General features: G+C 52.7%; 1 protein-coding gene across 8 annotated transcripts in view; it reads right to left on the reverse strand.

Moving 5' to 3' along the window:
* SPAG9 (sperm associated antigen 9) overlaps positions 1–18,228 on the reverse strand; it is a 74,108-nt gene that overhangs the window by 34,166 nt on the left and 21,714 nt on the right. For 4 of the 8 annotated variants that reach the window (XM_029079887.2, XM_029079888.2, XM_029079886.2 and 1 more), the window contains exons 3-5: positions 13,986–14,056; positions 8,689–8,783; positions 4,058–4,208 (exon numbers count right to left, since the gene is read on the reverse strand). In XM_029079887.2, the coding sequence (XP_028935720.1) occupies positions 4,058–4,208; positions 8,689–8,783; positions 13,986–14,056 (317 nt within the window). Of the gene's footprint in view, positions 1–4,057; positions 4,209–7,771; positions 8,027–8,688; positions 8,784–13,985; positions 14,057–18,228 lie in introns of those variants that run through there. The other 4 variants (XM_029079891.1, XM_029079892.1, XM_029079890.1 and 1 more) reach the window with 1 other exon arrangement.

An 18,228-nucleotide genomic window follows, 5' to 3' on the forward strand; every position in this document is an offset into this window, starting at 1 on the left:
CTTCCCCGCTTCAAAGCCCTACGGAGAGCTCACCTCCTCCAGGAGGCCTTCCCAGACTGAGCCCCCCTTTTCCTCTGCTCCTCCTCCTTTCCCCATCGCCCCGACTCCCTCCCTCTGCTCTACCCCCTTCCCTGCCCCACAGCACGTGTGTATATTGGACATACTATTCTATTTATTTTATTAATGATGTGTATATATATATCTATAATTTGATTTATCTATTTTGATGCTATTGCCTGTCTACTTGTTTTGTGGTCTGTCTCCCCCTTCTAGACCGTGAGCCCGTTGTTGGGGAGGGATCGTCTCTATCTGCTGCCAAAATGTACTTTCCAAGTGCTTAGTACAGTGCTCTGCACACAGTAAGTGCTCAATAAATACGACTGAATGAATGAATGAAGGTGCCCCAGTGCTCTGGCGCACAGGAAGCGCTCAAAGAAATCCCCGGGTGAAAACTCACAGAGGGCAGGCACAGCATCTACCCCGCATCACCCGTGGGGAAAATGAGAGAGACGGTTGGTGAAAAGAGCCCTGTATTCTCAGTGAGAAAACACGGTTGGTTTCCCAACAAAGACACCCACATGGGCGATCTGATTCGTTCCCAGTCAGGCACTCGCTATTCCCCACAATGGCCCTTTTGGAAAACAGCGTGATTTCCTCTTGGGAAAAGATTCGGTTGAAAGAAAAAAAGGCAGCACTATAGCAGACCCATCAGTCTGTGCCTGTTTGTAACCGGGAAAGAGCAAAGCCGACCTTCAGGGTGGTGAGTTCTCCCACCTACGCACCTAAAGCTCGGGGGGAACTCGACCCGCTGGAGAACCGAGAGAGACCGGTTTCTGGCCGTTCAAGACAAAACTTTAAAAAGCCACAGAAAACGTCGTTACTGGCAGGGAGTGAGTGTACCAGCGCTGCTGTGCTCTACTCTCCCAGGCGCTCAGCGTAATGCCGTGCATACAGTAAGTGCTCCATAAACCCCACTGCTTGAATGGAAATGAGTAACATCCAAAGACCATCACCACGACGACGTATTTGCACGGCAACATTCACAGAATTCCCAGGGCACTGGCCACCCAATTAAGCCAAAAGACACTAAAGATAACAGCCAACACACGAGGTGTCAGAAGGCGCCGGGAGCTCTGAAATCCTTTTAAATGAACATCTACCAAAAAACCCAAGTCACCTATTCCAAGCGAAGGTGCGGAGCAAGGCCTATTCAGCCTCCTGAATCAGACCGACGAGGGAGGGGAATAATAATGTTGGTATTTGTTAAGCGCTTACTATGTGCCGAGCACTGTTCTAAGCGCTGTGGTAGACACAGGGGAATCAGGTTGTCCCACGTGGGGCTCACGGTCTTCATCCCCATTTTACAGATGAGGGAACTGAGGCCCAGAGAAGTTAAGTGACTTGCCCACAGTCACACAGCTGACAAGTGGCAGAGCTGGGATTCGAACTCATGACCTCTGACTCCAAAGCCCGTGCTCTTTCCACTGAGCCACGCTGCTTCTCTGGAAAACATTTAAAATACTGTATTGCCACCCTGCAGGGAATCCACCCGAACAAAATCCTTCAAAGAATTGAAAGTGCAGTTGCTGGTCTTGGGGAGGAATATTTTCCAGGTTGCAACTGCCAAGCTGCGCATCTTTTGCAGCATCGGACCTCGGGTGAGCCCGATTAGCCAGAAGGCGAGGAATCAAGGGTCAGTCTGGGCTGGTCCGGTGCCATCTCCTCAGAAAACACAGCGCCCTTCTAGACCGGAAGGTCCCTGCAAGCCGGGAACGTTGTAGGGTCCTCTCCCAAAAGCTCTGTAGAGTGCTCTGCACAGAGTAAGCGCTCACTAAATACCACTGACTGATTCGGCTCTCCTTCCGGCCTGCCACCAAGCACTTTGGAGAGCCTCTGTTCCCAGGAGTCTCACCCAGACGTAATAATAATGTTATTTGTGAAGCGCTTACTACGTGCGGAGCACTGTTCTAAGCGCTGGGGGAGATGCAGAGTAATCAGGGTGTCCCACGTGGCTCACAGTCTTCATCCCCATTTTACAGATGAGGTCACTGAGGCACAGAGAAGTGAAGGGCCTTGCCCACAGTCACGCAGCTGACGCGTGGCAGAGCCGCGATTCGAACCCATGACCTCCGACTCCCAAGCCCGGGCTCTTTCCACTGAGCCACGCTGTTTCTCTGACATCCAACAGGGGAATGTAGCTGTCTGGATCCGGCAAGTCAGTCTAGTGAGCTCCATGCGGGCAGGGAATGTGTCTGTTTAATGTTGTACTGCACTGTCCCGAGCGCTCAGGGACAGTGCTCCGCACACGGCGGGTACTCAGTAAATACGACTCAATGAAGTCATGATGGACCAGAGAAGCTGATTGCTGAATTGTTTACCTCTAGGCTGGCTGCCATCAAAGCCTCCCCAGCAGGCACCCGTCACCCATCGTCAACGTCCGGGGAAACGGAGGCTAAGACCCCAGTGGCGGTTCGCTCCTAGGACCGTCTGAGCGATGACAGACGGTGCTGTGGGAGCGGGGAAGGAAGGAAGGAAAGCCACACGATGCTCGGACGGCCTCGAGAGCCAAGATTACAGACCCGTCCTGTCCGCCCCTCCCAAAAGTCCTACGAAGGCGAGATATCCGCCACCAATCTCGACTGGTGGGTGCAACTGGACTGGGAACACGGGAGTGCGACCTTGGTGCCTTCCTCACGCTCCACATGGAGATGCTTGGCTTCGGCTTACAGAACGGGTACCTGGCACAGTTTCCAACGGCAGCCTCGCCACAGGGGAGTCCCTGCCATTCATGAGCTGACCCCCTGGATGCTCTGGGTGCCGTTCCGGGTGCCGCTCTTCCCCGCTCCCGACTGAGGGTTGGGTATCGGCCCCACGGCGGAAGCGTGGGCCGTCCACGCCGACGGGCAGGGCCCCCTCCTACATTGCAGTCGACGGTAGAACACACTCCGACAGTCTGGGTCAGTTCTGGTGATCGTGGACTTTGCAGAACCATTCCTAGTCACTACCATCTCTAGCAGTCTCCACGTAGTGAGGGTGATATTTTTTTCCAAATGGCGCACACGGTGATCCAGCCTGGCCTGACCCGACTGTGTCGACAGCGTGAGAATTTCAAAATCCAGACTTAACTCGATATCGAGCGAACCCGGAGGAAGTCATGACCATTGAACAGACCATCACTCTTCCCACTTTCAAAACCTTATTAAAAGCACACCTCCTCCACGAGGCCTTTCCCAACTAAGCCCTCATTTCCTCTTCTCCCACTCTCTTCCGTGTCACCCTAGCACACGCACCCTCAATTCACCCCACCCTCAGCCCCACGGCACTTACGTACATACCCGTACTTTATTTATACGGATGTCTGTCTACCCTTCTACACCGTAAGCTCCTGTGGGCAGGGGATGTGTCTTTCAACTCCGTTTCATGGCACTCTCCCAAACGTTTAGAACAGTGCTCTGTGCACAGTAAGCACTCAAGAAATATGACTGCCATTGGCTTCAGAATCACAAACGGGACCCTGAAAATTCCCTGCTGAGGGGAGAGATCTCAGACGTGGCACTGCTTTACTTCTTGGCCCCCGACAAGTTCCTTGGCCACACGCCTTGGCAGGCAGGAATGGAGAGGGCCTGGAGCTCCCATCACGAGGGAGGCGGGTCTCAGCATCTCCCGACTGGAAGAGGGCGTACAAGAGGTGAGGAGAGATGAAGGAGAGAAGAAACTGGGCGGAGGGGAGGGGGGAGAGAGAATAAGCCCCGCAAGAAGGGGAGATGCAGAGGACAACACTCAAGGCCAGTCTCTGAGTCTCTGAGCGATGGGCCTCCTGCTAGAGCCGCCCCAAGTTGGTCAAAAGATAAATGGAATTCAAAAACGTTTTAGGATCGAAGCTCAGTTGCAGAGAAGAGGCTCAAACGTTTGAGCTGGAAGTGAACCTTTCCAACTTTTCCCTATGATACACCTTTGTGGGGTTTTTTTGTAACTTTGCTGGCAACTAGTACTGACAGAGTCTGCTCCAGGGGTGGCCGAAACACGTGGACGTCTCCGGCACGCACCATAAACTCACCTTCAGGCTGGTGTGAGAGCGGGGCTGGCTTAGTTCATGGAATTTCCAATGTTCCGATCCGGGGGTCTCTCCTCCCTTCTGGGTGTCCGGGGTCAGCAGCGCGTCTCCTGCGGGCAACGGGAAGAGCCCCAGTGAGATCGGACGCTCCTTTCTGTGGGGAGAAGGAAAAAAAAGGAAGCTTTCAACTTCAATCCTGCAGGGAACACCCATGGCATTTACAGGCGGAGCAGAAACCGGTGCCAACAATGGGTCTCTGTTTCTCCCATAAAGGTTGCATTTGAGTTTGTTTAGTCATAAACAGAATCCAGCACTCCCCCCTTATAAGGCTCTTCTTTTAGTGGCCTCCCAGAGGGGGCTAATGAATTTCCATGGCAAAGTTTCCTTTGGCTTAAAATCTTCCCTCACCTCCTCGACCTCTGAAGCGCCAACAGGCTGGAATGGAGTGTTTCTGGCCTCCGGGCCCACTGCAATTTAGCCCGGGTTAGGGCAGATCTATTTAGCACAGTAAGTAATTCTACGTAACCCTGTTTGGCGCCTTCTTGAGACGCTGTCCGTTTGGGAATGAACTACTGTTTGGTTTTCCACTGCGAAGCTCACCAAGTGGTAGATTTTCAAAATATATCTTACTGATCCGGCACTTACAATCGAGCTTCCTTTTACGGGAACTCTTGAATGGAGTTGCACCGGCCCTGTTGTCAAACCTGCCCCAAGTGTGGGATTACAAAAAAGCACCATCAACACAATACCAGGGTCCAAGCCCTGCTTCACAGATAATCAAGTCGCCAGGGGGGTCATAGACCTCACCACCGATTTGAAGAACAATGGCGGGGGGAGCGCTTATTTTAAAACATTTGTAATTAGAAAAAAGATGCAATGGGCCAATGGCCAAGTTCCCATCTTAAATGTGAGCAGTAAAAGGGAGACTCCACAAGGGTTCAGCGGGATTTCTAAGGAGCCTGGGCCAGAAAACGCTGGAGGTGACCAAAAAAACAACAAAAAGAATTTCACTGTTAAGGCTCCTTCACTGATAAGAACTATGATGGTCAGCGAGAGAGCAATCAAGGGTGAATACGGCGGTGTGCCAAGGGAGAGCAGGGGGGCTGTGGTCCCTGACCAAAATTTCTATCTGTAGCAATAAAGAGGCCACTGCACGAGGAAGAAAAGTTCATCCCCACGGATTTGAGGAATACAATTTGTTTCATCAAGGAAACAACTTGCACCCACAGCGGGGTTCCGCTTTTATTCGAAACGGGCGCTGCCTCATCCCAAACCAAGAGCGAGCGGGCATCAAGTGGCCCGGGACTGCCTGGCGGTCCACGGAGGGCAGCAGATGCCAGGCCCGACCAAGTCTTCGACTGCCCCGCCGTTCTGTGTATGTCTACAATCTGTGTGTGGGCCTGCAGGGATCCTTCTACCGCCTGCTCCCCACACAGAAGACGGTCCTGGCTGGGAAAGCAAGGGCTCCAGAGCTCCCGGCAGGACGGAGTGCCCGGCCCACGCGGGCCCGAGGCCCAGCTCCGTTGTGAGCACCAACTCGGTACTTTTTACCCCCTGGATGCTGCCCGCCCCGGTCGAGGGACACGCTTCGGTTCCCGGCTTCCTCCGGGACGGTCAGCGGACTGACCCTTCGGGGCTAATCGTTACTATTTTTGGATAAGCTGCAGTACTGGCCTCTTCACAGAAACGTTTTCCCCGCTGAGGGCTTGGACTCACGGGACTTAGGCTCAAAGACGGAAGCCTTCAGGGAGGAACCGGAAAAGGCTGGGCTCCAAATCATGCCCTTTCTTAGGGACTCGAGGGGGCCTGTGGCGGCGCTACGGAACTCGTGTGAACCGTGATCGTGGACGTTAAACCCGAGGAGAGCCCTAGAGTGGCAGAGAGAACTGCCGGGGTGAAAGGATGGATTTTACAGAAGCGACCCGGTCCCTTCCCCGAGGGGCCGCCCTCCCAGGCCAAGGTCTGTACGAGTCCAGGACCCCTGACTTCACTCAGGTGGAAGACAGCCCGCTTCAGCAGCAGAGCAAGGGAGAAGGCTTGTCCATGGCCTAGCCCGGATGCCCGCCGCTCTGCTCGGCTGAGTGGGAAAAATGAGAATCTTGCAATGTTTGCAAATACCTGTGTGCTTCAAAAAGGGAAAATCGCTTCTCCAAATAACTCGGCAAAAATGGGAAGATTCAATTTCCTCCCTGCCCCTACGGTCGATAATATTTCTCGAGTGCCTATGGTGTGCAGGGTAGTAAACTGAGTGCTTGGGAAAGTATTTTAGTAGTTATGATCCCTGCCCTCAGGGGGCTTGCGGTCGAGCCTACCACAGATCTCTAGAGTACTGTACTGTGTTTCACTTTGGAGCTAAAAGAATGCCCTGTTTAACACAAGTCAAACACCCTACCCCCAAACGCTCAGAAGCCCAAGGCTCTAGGCCAATCTCCCGGAGTTACCACCCCAAGCTGGTGGGGAATTTGACGGACTGGACTGAAAATAATGATTACACGGAAGCAGCAACGGCAATGGGCTTCCTCTACAAGAGTTCCTCTCCCTTCCCCGAGCCTCCCGTGGCTGCGGGTTTCTGCCTGAGCCTACGGACTCCTCGGCTCGGAAGGCTGGGGCTGCTGATCTGCAGGGGGCCGTTTGAGAGGTCTTCTGGGACTCCACTTCAAAACTTAAACAGAAAGGATGACAAAATTTGACCTGCACTTAGAGCCGCCTGAAGGAAACCTCTGAGGGATCAAGAGTCTCTTTGTTCTTTTTTCCAACTGAAAGCGCTAAAATTTACAAAACGGCCTGCTCTGGCTCTGGGCAAGTACAATGAACGGCAGAACTAGATGGACTAAAGAAAAAGAAAAACAGACGCGCGCACACACACACACAACCCCAACATCCACGGCCATTTGCTACTGAAGTCTACAATGAAAAGAGAAAGACAAGCATCTGACCGGACAGCAGTGGATAAGCTCTCACAGCTTTGGGGCCCAAATAATGAGAGGCCGTCTGACCGCCCCAAGGGATGTATGCGCTGCAAGTCAACAGCATTTGTAGGGTGAAAAGAACAGAGCTGCAGGTTCTTAAATTTAGCTTAATAAACCCCCTAAGTGAAAGAGCAGAATCGACCAGGTGTTTCAGGCTCCCACCCCTGGGCAAGAGGCCTCGAGAATGGGAAAAATCAAAGCCCCGAGCCCCAGCGCTTTCCCATCAAAGCACATCTGGACCAGCCCGGGCTGGAGCCCCGGGGGGAAGAGACGGCACCAACTCGGTAGTCGGTCCCCCCCCGGGTCCGTGCGGAGCCACCCGACCTCGAAAGCAGACCACCTCGACCTCGGCTCCGGGCCGGGGAATCCCCGGGCACCGGCTTTCACCCTCACAGTCTCGGCCCCGGGGTTCCGGCTAACCGCCCGCCTGAAAGGGCACGGGAGACTCGAGCTGCGGGCTGTTCCCATTGTTCCAGCCCGTGAATGGGAGAAGGCTCCGGAGCGGATTAGAGAGCGAAAACCGGGAATGGCTGTCCTGACCAAGCGGGAGGACGGAGGGAGGGACGGAGGGAGGGCGGGAAGGAGGCAGGGTGGGAGGGAAGAGAGAGGGAGGGAGGTCGTAGAGAGGTCGCAAGAGAGGTTGAAAGGGAGGGAGGGAGGTGGGTCGGAAGGGAGAGAGAGAGGGAGGTCAGACGGTCGGCGGGAGGCCGACGGACGGGTCGGTCGGTCGGCGGGGAGGTCAGGGTACCTGAGGATCCGCGGCAGGTTCTGCGTCAGAGCCGGCACGCCGGTCGAAATGGAAAAGTGCACGAGCAGCAAGACGGACAGCGACACCAGCACCGCGGAATTAATAACCACCGCCCCGCCAACGAAGCCAAACACAAACAGCAGCATGCAGCCCGGACTCATGGCGCTGTGCTGGCATGGTGAAAGGCCGCCGCCGAGAAGGCTACCGGGGGGCCGAGGGGGGGTTCTTTGGAGGGGAAGCCTGTCACTCAGCCGCCGCTATCACAAAAACAATGCCGCTGGCGGCGGCCGCTCTCCGCTCGGCGCTGCAGCAGCTCCGGGGCGATGACATCATCCCGCTCTCCCCACCTCACGGCCGCGGAGCTGCCTCTGCCGCCGATGCCGCCGCCGCTTTCTTCAGCATCTCTGCAGCAGCCCTGGGAGACGGCCGCCTGGTTAACTCTTCGCCTTCCTCCCCTCGGCGCCGGCTCCGCTCATTGGCTGCAGAGCTGGGGCTCGGGGAAATTAATTCGCCACATCAAAAGGGCGCCCCGCCGGCCCTTTCGGACCCGCCGCCCGGCAACGGAAACGGGCCGGCCGGCCAGTCGGCCGGGCCGCTTGGCGACCTCCACGGGAAGACCGAAGTTTGGGCGGGGCGGCAAGCCCCGGGGAGAGACTCGAAACGCCCGTCTCCGGGAGCACGGAGCTCCGGTCGTCCACCCGCGACCCCGCTCCGCAGAAACGGCCCCGGTCTTCCCCAACTACGGAAAAAGGCTGGTTCGGTTTCTTCTGCTCCGCTCTCTCCTACTGCATTCCAGTCGAACAACAGAGCTCTCTGAATCAGCCCAACCGTTGTTCCAAGATGAAAGGACGGACTGAACGAACAAATGGCTGGAATTTTTTCCGCCTGGTTTCGGAGTACAAGCGGATAAAGCTTACCTAATTCTACTGTGAGCTGTGGATTCGAGCTGATCGGTCCCCGTTAGCTGATGAAGTTTGGTTCTTTCTAAGTGCTCCATGTAATTATGTATCATCTATTTAGAAAAGAAAAAGATGTGCGAATTAGAAAGAACGCTCTCTACAACTCGGTCATGGTTTAAGTGACTTATTTCTCTTACTGTCCTTGAGCCGTAGCCAGTCCCACACAATTGAATTGCGGGGGCGAGGGGGGAAGAAATAGAAAAAAAAAAGATGAAAAAATAACGGATAGATCCAGATGCAAAAACTTTAGTTTAGAAACTACGATATCATTTAAGTCACCCGATAACGTATCTCAAACCTTTTTATAACCAACCCCCAAATTTATCCTCAGGGTTGAAAATGGTATATAGAAGCTGACGATTTTAGTTTATGACAAATCCCCACGGGGTCTTCCCCGAAAGAGAGGAGATTGGCTCTGAACAGGAATGCCCTTTTTCGAAACGCAGAAAGTAAACTGAGAACAGAAGCAATCTCTTGGGCCGAAAGACTTATCCTTTGGTAATTTTTCCCTCCCCTGCGAGAAAAAAATGGGTGAAGGCGATTTAATCTTAATGAGTGTGTCCAATTCTTTTTGGCTTCTTTAAAGTAGATACTTGCAACATTACAGCAAGCCATAAAGTTCAGTTTGACACCACAGGTCTTAAGACTTTTATGAAAGTTTTTCTCTTGATGGTAATGTAATGCCCCAGAAAGGCTGGCCTCCTAGCACTAGAAATGAGCAATGCCTGACTTGGGCTGGGGGGTGTTGGGGGGATATTTATTTCTGGGAACTAATCAGGGTACGCCTTGTCTGGGATTCTTCTAAAACCAGTGAAACCTTGAATATTCCAATTCACTGAATGAAGGAATGCAGGAACGAAGGGGTAAAATGATTTCTAATGCCAACAACCATGTGTTCAAAGTGAGTAACACGGTCCGCAAGAAAAAAGAAATCTCGACCCCTCATCCCAGTTTACAAGCATGCTCCCCCTTTTTTTTTTTTTATTACAGACTTGCTCATGACCCTCAAAATTTCCTAATCGCAACCCAAAATTCAATCACCAAATTGTTAGTCGGTTGTGACGCAAAACCCTTTTGAACAGAACCAAGGAAGACAGAGGCGTGTGGTTTCGAAATGTAGAAAAGAATATTTAAGTATGTTGCAGGGGGCCGGAGGGGCACGGGCGGGTCCTCCCCTCGGCGCCGGCTCCGCTCATCGCTTTGCCCGTCTACCACAGGTGTGAGTCAGCCTGGGAGGGAAGGGACGCAGCTACAGTCTAATTTGGAAACCTTCATCAGGGGAGCGACTGTCATCGGAACCTTTGCTGGGGAAGCAGCCTGCCCTAGTAGATAGAGTACGTGCCTGGGAGACAGAAAGACCTGGGTTCGAAGCAGCATGGCATAGTGGATAGAGCCCGGGCCTGGGAGTAACTGATTAAAAAGTACCATAATTTTTAATATTATTAATTTTAGAAGGTCATGGATTCTACCCTCACCTCTGCCACTTATCTGCTGTGTGACCTTGGGCAAGTCGCCTCACTTCTCTGGGCCTCAGTGACATCATCTGTAAAATGAGACTGTGATCCCCATGACACAGACCGTGTCCAACCTGGTTACCTTGTATCCGTCCCAGGGCTTAGAACAGTGCCTGGGCCAAGGTAAGCACTTAACAAGTACCATAAAAAAAGACCAAACCCTCTTGACTTCACTTCTGCTTGCCATGGGGCTGCCTCACCACCAAAACGGGGGTTGGTTTTGCACGCCAGTGGTGGTGGGGGCAGAGAAAGGGCAAGATGAGGGTGGAAGGTCAAGAGGGATTCATTCATTCGATAGTATTTACTGAGGGCTTACTATGTGCAGAGCACTGTCCTAAGCGCTTGGAATGTACAATTCGGCAACAGATAGAGACAATCCCTGCCCCACGACGGGCTCACGGTCTAATCGGGGGAGACAGAAGGATAAAAACGAGACAACATAATCACAATATATAGAATCAAGAGGATGTACATCTCATTAACAAAATAAATAGGGTAGTAAAAATATATATACAAAAAAGCACAGTGCTGAGGGGAGGGGGAGGGGGAAGAGCAGGGGAAAGGGGGCTTAGCTGAGGGGAGGTGAAGGGGGGAAGGGGAAGGAGCAGAGGGCAGGGAGGGATGCATTCCTCAGATGGTCCCCCGTTCAAGCAGGCAGTCAGTGATACGTCAAATAAAAATGCATAACAACACGTCGCCCTGTCAATCGGTCAATCAATGATGACTGATGTCGACTGTCTACTGAGGGCAAAGCACTGCACTAAATACTTGGGAGAGTTCAACAGAATCAAGACATCCGTTCTGCCCTTCAGGGAGTTTATTTAACGGAAAAGATGGAAACCATTTACCCAACGAGGGAGCATGAAAAAGACAGTGGGAGCTGTGTTTCTCCCCTTTCGACAGAGGTCAGGCAGATCACAGACTGGAGGACATCCGGCCACAGGATTACAGAAGGGTTGGTCGGTCGACGGGATGGGGGACAGGCGAGAGGTGCCGGAGGGGAGAAGTGGAGTTGAGCCCAGTTGAGAATTTCTTCCTGAGGCTGGAGGGACGGGGGGCGGGGGTCATGGGGGTCCACCTCAGAGGGCGCGGGGTCCCGGCCCCAGCCTCGTTGTGCAATGTGGTGGCACGTGGCAGGAGCTTTGCTGATAATGTGTTCTCTTTTTTAAAGGAAGAGCTCCAACACTTGGCCTAATGCAAGGGGCCCCCTCGCTTCAGGACACAGGGTAGTCGCGCTGCCTAAGCAACTGGCCGGCCGGTCCTATTTATTGAGTGCCTACTGGGTGCAGAGCATTGTACTGAGCACTTGGGAGAGTACAATGACAGACACATTCCTCGCCCACAGTGAGCTTACAGCCTAGAGGGGGAGAAACTCATGCAGGCTGATGGAAGGGAAAAAGGGCGACCCCGGGCCGCTCAACTCTGGAGATGGCTCCCTCCCTGGTCAGCCCCTCCGAACGCGGGAGGGGTCCCACAGACTGGGGGATGGAAGCTACATTAGTCAGGCCACTGGGGGCAAGGGAATTGGCAAGTCTTTCCTGCTTCGTAGCCCAGGCCAAGAGCAAGGCAACCCACATATGGATAAGGGCAGAGCAGCGGGCCTCTGAACCTCGGGAAGGAGGTCGGCCTCCTCCCTGTCTGCCGGCTGCCTGGCGGGGCGGCAGGCCCTTGGGCTCCTCAGGAACGAGCCTCAAGGCACTGGGGAGCGGGAATGTGAGTCGCTCCAGAACGTCAGAGGGTGGACGGGCCAGGCCCTGCTTCACGTTGGGGCAATTTCTGGTCCTCAGAGGAGGGCGAATGACTCGAGTTGGGACCTGGCCCGCAGACCCTTTTCAGTCTCTCGCTAGTGCTTGCCCAGCAGAGTCAGGGGAAGGCAGATGGGATGTGGGAAGGGAGGCTATATTCGGACCGGCGAGGCAGAGAGACAGAACCGAACCACCGAGGGGCAAAAGGGGAGATGTTTAAAGAATGCCCGTGTGTAGAATGCCCCCAACGGGGAGGGAGGCGGTGGGAGCAAAGATGGGGCAGACAAGGAAATTAGCAGAGTGGGTCCTCCGAGTCAAAGGAGCCTAGAGATTTCAAGTCTAAAGATTCAGGGAGACCACCACCCTGAGACTCCGGGGAAGGCGGTTTAAGAATGGACTTTTCTGGGTCAGATCAAAGGATGTCACGGCCATCACCAATGGGATTTAGTGAGTACCTACTGAGTGTCAGGTACCGCAGTGAGGTCCTGGGAGCAGCGTCCAGAAACGAGGCCCACAGTCCCTGGCTTCCTGGCCCAGGCTGGGCCCTCTCTCTCGCTCTCTCTCCCTCTCCGGGCTCCGACTCCCCCCTACAGTCTGGGCTGTGGCTCCGGGGTCCCGGACCACAACGACCCCTGCTCTAGGCCTCTCCTTCGGACTCCTCAGTGGGGGCTCATCTGGGGAAAGAGCTCCGATTCCTCATCATCGACAGCATTTGCCGAGGTCCTTCCGAGTGCTCTGCCAATGTACGGCAGAAGTGGCAAACTCGAGTCCTCCCCTCGAGGAGCTTACCATCTAACGGTACAGACCAGAAGAAGCAGATTACCACTGGTATAATAGGTGGAAGCGTGATAAGAAAGGCACAAATAGGATAGGATAGGATAGGATAGGATAGGATAGGATAGGATAGGATAGGATAGGATAGGATAGGATAGGATAGGATAGGATGGCCCCAGGTAGGCCATCGATACAAATAGACAGACGGATCACAAACGAGTGCCACTTTCGGAAAGGCGTGAAGTGGTCGGGCAATATTCATCGACCGCTCAGGGCGCTTGGAGATTCGAGCGCTGTGGCCAAAAGACTGGATGGGGAGAGGCTGGAGGCAGGGAGACCAAGAGGCCGGGATGCCGATCCAGCCGGGAGGGGATGACGGCAGGAACCAAGGAGGCGATGGTAAAGGTGGAGAGGAAGCCGTCTCCTCGCCCACGGGCCAAACCGATGAGGCGGTCCACCTTAAGAGCTTGAACACCTCTACGCTTTCTCCATGGGATCTGGATTTCCTGGCCAGTGGCCAAGCTCCTCCATCGAGGAGGCCCTTTTGGGGATACCTGAATGGTTACCGAAAAACGGTTCAGAATCTGATCTGAATGTGGTAGAGATTCAGCAGGGTGCCCGGCCCCACGGATGGACCTTGATGCTGCCTACGTGAATGCTCACTCGGACCAGCAGGTTTGTCTGTTTCCCAGGCTCCTGTAAATGATCGGTCTAGTCGGCGGGGCACCAAAACGCTGTGTGAACAGAATTATTCTCATTCCAAAGAAGGCTGGCTGATTATTATTATTGTTTTATTAAGCTCTGGGGTAGATACGAGTTCATCAGGAGGACACTGTCCACAATAGGCTCACAGTTGAAGTATAAGTGAGTGAGGGAGAATGGGTATTGAATCCCCATTTTACAGATGCGGAAGTATGACTTGTCCCAGCTCACACAGCAGGCAACTTGCAGAGCCAGGCTTAGAACCCAGGGCCTCTGTCTCCCAGGCCCGAGCTCTTTCCACTAACCCATAAATGACTCCTGGATCCCGCATCCCACCTGGGTCCACCCCAGAACGGAGTACAACCGAGGCACATAATACCACAAAACACAAGCAAACAAAAAAAACAAAACCCCAAACTACCGGGACTATGTTTCCAGGGAATTTCAATACGTCAAACTCTCTGCACGGCAAATCTATTCACTCCGACATACACATTATAAGGAGAAGCCCGAGGCTTACCTCTGTGTGTCTTTGATGTAGTGCATTGTATTCCTTTTTCAGTTCAGCCTCTCGCTCCTCTAACCGGCCAACTGAAATAAAACAAATACAAAAAATGGGATTATGACACCAATTTTGCTAACTATGCAAATCTAGGGGCAGAAAATTCTGCACTGAAACTAGATTTCTACAATACCGAATCAGCTCTGGGTCGAGACATGCCACTTGACAGACGTAAGAGAGGCAATAACATTTCATTCCTCCTTCATCCTTAAGACGCTCAAGGGATTTCCTTCTATCGTACAGTGAAGCAGAAAAATATGGTATCTTTCAAAAACATACACTATCGCTAATTGGCTTTGGAGAACTCCCCATCGGATTTAATCGATCATATTTATTGCAAACGTACTATGTGCAGAGCACTGTATTAAGCGCTTGATAGAGTACAATGTAACAAAGTTGGGAAAAACGTTCCCTTCTCCCAATGAGTTTACAGTCCAGAGGGGCAGAGAGATATTAATATCTACAAATTACAGAAACAATAACAACAATAAGTGTGATATTTGTTAAGCGCTTACTATGTGCCGGGTACCCTACTAAGCGCTGGGGTGGATGCAAATCGGTGGGATGGACTCCTTGTTCCACATGGGACTCAGTCTTAATCCCCATTTTGTAGATGAGGTGAATGAGGCACGGAGAAGTTCATTCATTCATTCGATCGTATTTATTGAGCACTTACTGTGCGCAGAGCACTGTACTGAGCATTTGGAAGGTACAATCCAGGAATGGATACAGACAATCCCCGCCCAAGAAGGGGCTCGCAATCTAAAAGTTAACTGACTCTATTTATTGCCATTGTTCTTGTCTGTCTGTCTACCCCGATTAGACTGTAAGCCCGTCAAACGGCAGGGACTGTATCTGTTGCCGACTTGTTCATTCCAAGCGCTTAGTACAGTGCTCTGCACATAGTAAGCGCTCAATAAATACTATTGAATGAATGAAAGTGCCAGAGGAGGCAAGTGGCAGAGCTGCGATTAGAACCCACGTCCTTCGGAAGCCCAGGCCTGCGATCCATCGCTTAGGCCACGTTGCTTATAGGTACCTAACTGCTGTGGGAACTGAGAGGGGTGAATAAGGAGAGTAAATTCATGCGCAAATACAGGAATCCAAACACTAAATTACAGATCTAAGAAATTTTTCCCCAATATACACAGCTCTCTAGATGACAGAATGATGTGTTTATTATTATTTTAAGCATAGTACTAATTTTGGAGTAGCTCTTCTCACCACCCCCAAATCTTTTCAATATTACTCCTTTTCCTACTTTACCACCCTCTCCTGGAACTTGTTTTAAGTGCATTCCTCTACCCCGGGGCATGTGTATTTCAACCAATACTACTAAACAAGCAATTATTATGATTATTCTTAGTTATTATTACATTTTTAAGCACAGAGCTTGGGGTGATACAAGTTCGTCAGGTGGGACACTAACCCTACCCAACCTGGGGCTCAAGGTCACAGTAGGAAATAGCAGGTATTGACTCCCCATTTTAGTTGGGGAAACGGATGCTCGGGAAAATTACGACTCTTGGGTCACACGGCAAGCCACCCATCGATAAGACTTAGGGGGGCTCCCAGTAGGAATCCCCATTTTACAGATGAGGTAACTGAGGCCCAGAGAAGTTAAGTGACTGGAGCCGGGATCGGACCTCAGGTCCTTCTGACTTTCAGGCCCGTGCTCTATCCACTAGGCTGCACTACTTTTCAGTGTTTTCTCCTCAGGGAGAAGCAGCAGCAGGGATGCAGCCTGATTCCTTCCTTCAAGCCGGAGGGTGGTGATGGCAGAGGCCGCCGGGTCAGAAGACCCGCCTATCCGTCTGGCCCGGGGTCCACGGCCACGTCGGCCGGTGCGGGTCAGATCTGCTCGGTTGTCCTCGGCTGACCCCCGACCCCCCGGACAAGCAGGCGGTGAACCAGAGAGAAACACTTTTCCGGCCACTGCCAACGTGGTGGACGCGGAGCGGTTCTGCTAGTGTCCGGTTTAAAGGCCTGAGCCAAAGCGGCTTTGCACGTGGAGCTGGGTCCTATTCCCAAACTATCCCAGGGTCTCCTTCTACCCTTCCCCGTCGTGTGCGCCTTGTCTGCCTGCGGGTTTGTCTCCCTCTACTCAACCTGCCTCTGCGGTTCTTGTCTCCGTCTCCCTTTGGGCTCCTCATATACTGTCATCTAAACGTGAGGCGCGGACAGGCCTCGGGGCCAGCTTGGAACAGAGTGCTAGAGATCTGCTCGGAGCCAATGGATCCGAGGCCTCGCCGGGCGGGGCCTGGCTGGCTGTGGTGGTGGGGCGGGCTGTGGGGGCATTTCTAGCCCCTACACCCTCCTCGCTCCCTGCTCAGCTGCCTCCACGCCAGGCCCAGGAGCTTAGGCTCTGAGGTAGGAGAAGCTCAGGGGCAGCAGAAGACAAAACTCTAGAGCCAGAGGGACAACCAGGAAGCTGAGGGTGGCCAGGTACCCTTTCCCGAGTCCCTGGGAGCTTCCCCTGCTCTTCCACTCGGGAGGTCACGCTGCCTAGCCCCGTGACCTTCATTTAATAGTCATTAATAACTACAGTAATGGTTGTACTTGTTACGCACTTACTACGAGCCAGGCACTGTACTAAGCACTAGGGTAGTTACAAGGCAATGGGTTGGACAGAGTCTCTGTCCCACATAGGGCTCACAGTCTTAACCTGGATAAGGCACAGAGAAGTCAAGTGACTTGCCCAAAGTCACAAAGCAGACAAATGGCAGAGCCAGGATCAGAAACCAGGTCCATCTGACTCCCAGGCCCATCCTGTAGCCAAGAGGCCCTGCTGTTTCTTTACCTATGAATGGGGAATGTTTAACACAACTTTAATTCATTAGCTGACTTCACTCCTCGCTGTCTATGATCTGGGGAGGGGCGTGGGAAGGAAATGCCACTCGGTTTTCTGTGAGACGCTAATAATTAGCATTGTCCTTCAATTCTAATAATTAAAACTGTGCTTCTGTTCTTCCCCTTATTGTCAGTTTTCTACAGACTGATGTCAGCAGCGTGGCTCAGTGGAGAGAGAACAGGTTTGGGAGTCAGAGGTCATGGGTTCTACTCCCTGCTCCGCCCCTTGTCAGCTGTATGACTTTGGGCAAGTCACTTCAAGTCTCTGTGCCTCTGTTACCTCATCTGTCAAATGGGGATTAAGACTGTGAGCCCCGTGTGGGACAATCTGATTACCTTGTACCCCCGCAGTGCTCAGAACAGTGCCTGGCACATAATAAGCCCTTAACAAATGCCATCGTTATTATTATTATTACAACTGGTGGAACACCAATTTCCCTCCCAGTGTGAAGATACCTTTACTGTCTCCATGCCCCGGAAAAAGATGCCCCTGCAGAGGCAACACGGAGGCAGGCAGGCAAATCACCTTTAACTGGGGACAGAAAAAGTACTTATTAAGCACATACCACGTACCAGTCAATCGTATTTATTGAGTGCAAGGTGCAGAGCACTGTTCTAAACGCTTGGGAGAGTACGCTACAAAAGAGTTGGCAGACACGTTCCCTGCCCACAACGAGCACCGTGTTAAGTGGTGGGGCGGGTAAAAGGCGATCAGACTGGAAACGGTCCTGACCCACACGGAGTTCGGCCTAAGGAGGACGACTAGGTATCAAACTCTCTGGGCCTCAGTTTCCTCATCTCTAAAATGGGGCCCAATCGCTTGCATAAGGTCACAGAGAGCCGGCAAGAAGTGGCGGAACAGGGATTTGAAGGAGAGTCGCCTTTCAGCCAGTGTCCGAATGACCAGACCCCCCCACGCAGGCAGGGTGACCCTGGCTGTGGCATTTTCCTTGAGTTGAAGAACAAAAAGAAAAATGGGCAGAGTGGCACGGGTAACCGACCACCCAGAAGTTGCCAAAGAAACACTCTCTGGTGAGGGTGAAGGAATTTCTACGGCAAAAGAGAGAAGCAGCGTGACCCGGAGGATAGAGCGGGAGCCTGGGGGTCAGAAGGACCTGGGTTCTGATCTCAGCTTGCCACTTGTCTGCAGTGTGACCTTGGGCAAGTCACTTAACTTCTCCGTGCCTCAGTTACCTCATCTGCCAAATGAAGATTGGGACCGTGAGCCCCTTGTGGAACAGGGGCTGTGTCCAACTTGATTAGCCTGTATCTACCCCAGCGTTTAGTACGGTGCCCGGCACGTAGTGAGGGCTTAACAAATACCAAAAAAAAAAAATACAGAATCTCATAC

The sequence above is a fragment of the Ornithorhynchus anatinus genome, chromosome 15 (genome assembly GCF_004115215.2).
Source record: "Ornithorhynchus anatinus isolate Pmale09 chromosome 15, mOrnAna1.pri.v4, whole genome shotgun sequence".
NCBI classification, from domain to species: Eukaryota; Metazoa; Chordata; class Mammalia; order Monotremata; family Ornithorhynchidae; genus Ornithorhynchus; species Ornithorhynchus anatinus.